General features: G+C 33.5%; 1 protein-coding gene across 1 annotated transcript; it reads left to right on the top strand.

The window, feature by feature from the left end:
• Positions 1–2,246: 2,246 nt before the first annotated feature.
• On the top strand, positions 2,247–4,644 carry LOC113083241 (zinc-alpha-2-glycoprotein-like). Its single transcript, XM_026254421.1, has 7 exons — positions 2,247–2,371; positions 2,635–2,889; positions 3,173–3,451; positions 3,645–3,923; positions 4,005–4,121; positions 4,223–4,261; positions 4,363–4,644. Exons 1-7 carry the CDS (start codon positions 2,317–2,319, stop codon positions 4,392–4,394), a joined length of 1,056 nt encoding a protein of 351 aa, XP_026110206.1. The 5' UTR covers positions 2,247–2,316; the 3' UTR covers positions 4,395–4,644.

The following is a 4,644-nucleotide window of genomic DNA, read 5'->3' as shown; positions in this document are numbered from 1 at the left end:
GAATATGAAACATGTATTAGAGTACTTAACACTGTTGTCTTTTTGAATTTAAATCTCATTTCATTCACAGTTGCCCTTGAAAATGTCTACGTGAACACAATTGACTGAAAAAGTGCGGGGGGTGAATTTATGTTTCCCCTGTGCATTCTGGGCCTTTGTGGAAATGTATTTCACATAATTTAAACTCATAAGCTTAATTGTTGAGTGATTTCCTGATGAACTGTGAACCATTTAACACTAGATGTTCAGATCTTTAATAGCAAATTATCGGTTGTATATAATAAAGAAACATTAATTTATAAAATAAGGAGCTGAAGTCATTAAAAAAAAACAAAGCTAAAGTTTAACACACCTTTGTCTGGACAACAAACTGGACATCACCTGAGGTAATGATAAGGTCATACAACATAATCAAGACATAATCGTACTCAGGTCAATCTCTCAGTCTGTGGTTGATTGGTTCTGACAGTTTTAGCTCTGATGTTGATGTGGCTCTGCATGTGTTGATGTGCAGGAATGACAAGAACTGATATATGAGTATACATACAAATAATGAACGTTAATGATTTTAAACAAACAATCTTCCTTTCTATTAAATATGGTTAATATTGCTTTTGGTAGTTTAGTTTAATATAGAGCACTGAATAAATTTAGGTGAATTATAGTAAGTTTAGGATTTTGTCATCATTGTACACTCATTAAATATTATATTTCATTTGTGGACACAACATTTATGTCAATGTCATGAAACATTTTTTATACAGCAGACAAAAATATGTTCTGGCAAAGTGTCATAATGGTTTCTTTTTCTTCCTTTTCTTTTTCAGTAAATCTTGTTCACTCCTTTCCTAATTTGGCATATTCAATCAGTAAATGTACATTACTACAGTTCCCACTATAATTATGTCTTCAATTCTTGTCAGTCAATATCAATTAGATTTTTTTTTTTTTGCTGACCTAAATAGAAAGTTGAAAAAAAGTTTCACATGTAGATATTTTGAGACAATAATACACTAACTAGCCTACTATTTTTTTGATTTTAATTTATTTGTATGTATTTTTATAGTGTGACATATTGTATCCTTCAAACTTAAAATCATAAAAAAGTCAGTTTTCTTAATTAAGGTCATTCTTGTAATTTATATAATTGTAATAATTATTAAAAGCAATGTTGTAATCATTTTTATTATTTTATTTTTATTCATAAAACAATACCTGTTAAAAGTCCAGAGGAGTCTTGATTAATTCTATTTTTTGGTTTGACCAACAATTTGATGTCATAACTGAACAACTCTAATACACAGAGCCATTACATATAGTGTATTGATAAAATTGTTATTTGTATAATAATCATTTTAAAAATGTTTATGTTTCATAGTTTGTGTCTCAATTTTTATCATGATATTTTCTTATAAATAAAATTATTTAAAGATGAGCTGTCATTCCCTGAATTTAATAAGCCTCTGTTTTGGATAACATCACAGTCAGAGATATACGAGTGATTATGTAGGAAACTGCAGATAAATGTGTGTAATCAATTGCATGAATGTACAAAAGAATGAGAAACTTGTTTTATGATGTGTATAAATGACTAGATGATGTGGAGGTTGTACAAGTAGTTTTGAGAATTTCATTTCTGATTTGAGAAATGCACCAAAGTGACTGAGAAAAACTGTAACGAAACAAATACAGTAAAGCTTAAGGATGGGACAAAGCCAAAACATCAAACAAACAAACAAAATCTACTGGAACACATCAACTTCTGCCACCACAGCAGGAGTACCCCAACAAGTTTCCTCTTTCCTATTTAAATATATAAACGTGGCAGACTGGGTGTATCCCTTTAAGAATTTTTTTTTTTTTTTTTTTTTTTTTTTACAACCACAGATCGAAAGGGTAGCAATATTTGATTTTTGCTTATGAGTTTGTGTGTGAAAGTGACTTTTCGTTTCGTTTGAAAAAAATATTATTTGCTTGGGCCATTAGACACAGGCCTAATGGTGCAGAAAGTATCAATGAATTATCCCATTTTCACGCACACAAACGCCGTGAACACACAGTGGGCAGACATGGTAGCCATGAGAGTGGAGGGAACGCTGATTATTCACTCAAACAATTCCTACCTGAGACTCAAGAACCAGGAACATTTGGGTTCTCTTTTGGTTACAAGGCATTAGGCCACGCCTACCCTGTTTTCAAGGTGAGTTCCGAGAAGGGAGGAGCTATTTTGCAGGTCTAAATAGACAACCAGTCGAGACAGATGGTGTAGTTTCGCTTAAGGTTTCTATTAGAAAATGGCAGGTTAAATATCAGGATATGGCTATAACTCTTATCCTGCTTGTGCTGTTCGTTCCAGCAGTTACTTCGAAGGGTAAGATTTCAAATAAGGATACTCTAAAGGTTAGATAAAACCTTTTAGCTCGTAATGTATTTTAAAACATTTGTCGAGATGAATACGTCATGTGAACGATAGGCCTATCGTTTATTTTTTTAGTCCATATTACATGGACTTTTTCTTTACAATTTCTATCATGTTTTTTAATTCAATCTCATATTTACACAATATTTAAATCACTAAGTGAAGTGCGCTTGCTGATTTCACAACTATAATAAAATATATATTTTTTTTCACAGGTTCACATTCTCTGAGTTTGCATGCAACATACATTAAAGGAAACACATTATTTCCTGAATATAGTTACACGCTTATGTTGGATGATGTTGTATTAGGACTCTTTAATTCAAAGACATGGACATATGTTCCAAGAGGAAATACTACGGATGAAGATAATGTGATTGACCCACAACATCTCCACACCGTTAGTAAAAATATGTATGATGATTTTGTGGAGAGGTGGATTGTGATGGACGGGGGTAACCTTACTGGCAGTAAGTAAAGAAGGTCTGAAATATAATTTGAAAAAAACTAAAACCACTTATGTGATGAACACAGGCTTGTTATGAGTGGGTTGGTAACCTCACAAGTTTTGTTTCCAATACAGTAATACCTGTATTGGAAATTTTAACTTTAATAATAAATGTAGGCTATCAGTAATAATGGAGTATTTAGTTACTACAACAGCCGTTATACAACTTGCTAGCCAAGCTACTGTCGTTGAAATTAATTGCTACTAACTTTCTTTGGGAAATCTTATACGTTATGTCCATTCAGGTCTTCAGGTTCATCAAAAGATGGTTCTGTGTGAATTGTTAAACAATGACAAGCCAGGACAAATGATGACCAGGAGTGCTTCCAAGGGCCTCACCACAGATGAACTCTGTTATCTTGATGGCAAATTTTATTATCAAGGAACTTCGTATGTCACACAGCAGGAGCTCGAACCTTATCTGGAACTGTCCAAGTTCTTTCATGAGAATGTGTACTACCCAGCTTGCATAAACACACTGAAAAATTACCTCAAGAAGAGAGGAAATCAAGTCAACAGGAAAGGTATGTATTCCAATCTAGCAGAAAATTAAGAAAATAAGGTTTTTAATTGACAGCCCTAAAATATTTAGGACATAAAAATGGGTTTATCAGAGCAAAGACTAAATATGCTTTGTCTGCAATGTGTAAAATGATCTGATTTACTGCCTTAATTGCATTTACTGTATCTCCTGCTTTCTGCCCCTTCCCTGTATAGTAAAACCCAGATTTAAATTAATCCAGAAAGCAAAGTTAGATGGAGAGTCTCGTGTGAGTTGTTTGGCAACAGGATTTTACCCTCGCCACATCAACCTGACCCTGTTCAGAGACGGGCAGCCTGTATCTGATCATGAGATCACTGGAGGAGATCTGCTGCCCAACGATGACGGGACGTACCAGATGAGGAAGAGTCTGGAGATCAGCAGAGCAGACACACACACATACACCTGCTCTGTCACACACCTCAGCCTGGACAACAAACTGGACATTTATTTAGGTAATGATTTAAAATGATAAAATATCCCATTATCCCCGAGTTTCTAATTTGTTTGTGACCTTTTTAACATCTTTGTTTCAGAATTTGACCATAGTGAACCGTTTAAATCATTGATTCCATCAGTGCTGATAGTTTTGGCTCTCGTTTTGGTGTTTGGGACTGGACTCATCATATATAAATGCAGAAGGAGACGAGCAGGTAATACAAGAACTGAAGTGAATGATAAATCATTCAGTGACTTTACATATACATTTTTTTAATTGGCATTAATACTTCTGTTTTTTTTATTTTCTTTCAAGTTATAGCTTCCATTAAGAATGATTATTCTTCTGCTTGTAGTGAGTATATCGTTAACTTTTGATAATGCCATTTGTTTACAATTCTGGAAAAATAAAATTATTTAATTTTATTTTAAATCAATCAATAAATTATTTTACAGCATCTGAAGAAAACATGGATGCAGCATCTTGAAATTAATGTCAATTCTACGAAGCTATTTTTTTTCTTCAATATTTTACTGTAGATTCATACAAAAGTTTTGTGCAGTCATCATTTAAATGTTTTGTGTCTTAAATTTGTAGAATTGTTTTTTTTTGAGTTCTACAACCTTACCAATGTCAGAACTATGGACGTGTCTGTAGCTGTGTCCAAATTCAGGGTCTACATCCTTCGGAGGACGCATTTGAAGGATGTTACGTCACAGCGCCGCGACGAAGGCTGT

The sequence above is a fragment of the Carassius auratus genome, unplaced genomic scaffold, assembly GCF_003368295.1.
Source record: "Carassius auratus strain Wakin unplaced genomic scaffold, ASM336829v1 scaf_tig00037431, whole genome shotgun sequence".
NCBI classification, from domain to species: domain Eukaryota; kingdom Metazoa; phylum Chordata; class Actinopteri; order Cypriniformes; family Cyprinidae; genus Carassius; species Carassius auratus.
The sequence above is the reverse complement of the archived record's forward strand: the minus strand, read 5'-3'. Positions and strand labels throughout refer to the sequence as shown.

What these genes read in the sequence shown, in the direction of transcription:
- LOC113083241 (XM_026254421.1), top strand. Translation starts at nt 2,317, where the DNA reads ATGGCTATAACTCTTATCCTGCTTGTGCTGTTCGTTCCAGCAGTTACT. An exon ending in CAAACTGGACATTTATTTAG is followed by an intron (nt 3,924 to 4,004) that starts GTAATGATTTAA and finishes TCTTTGTTTCAG; the next exon opens with AATTTGACCATAGTGAACCG. An exon ending in TGATTATTCTTCTGCTTGTA is followed by an intron (nt 4,262 to 4,362) that starts GTGAGTATATCG and finishes ATTATTTTACAG; the next exon opens with CATCTGAAGAAAACATGGAT.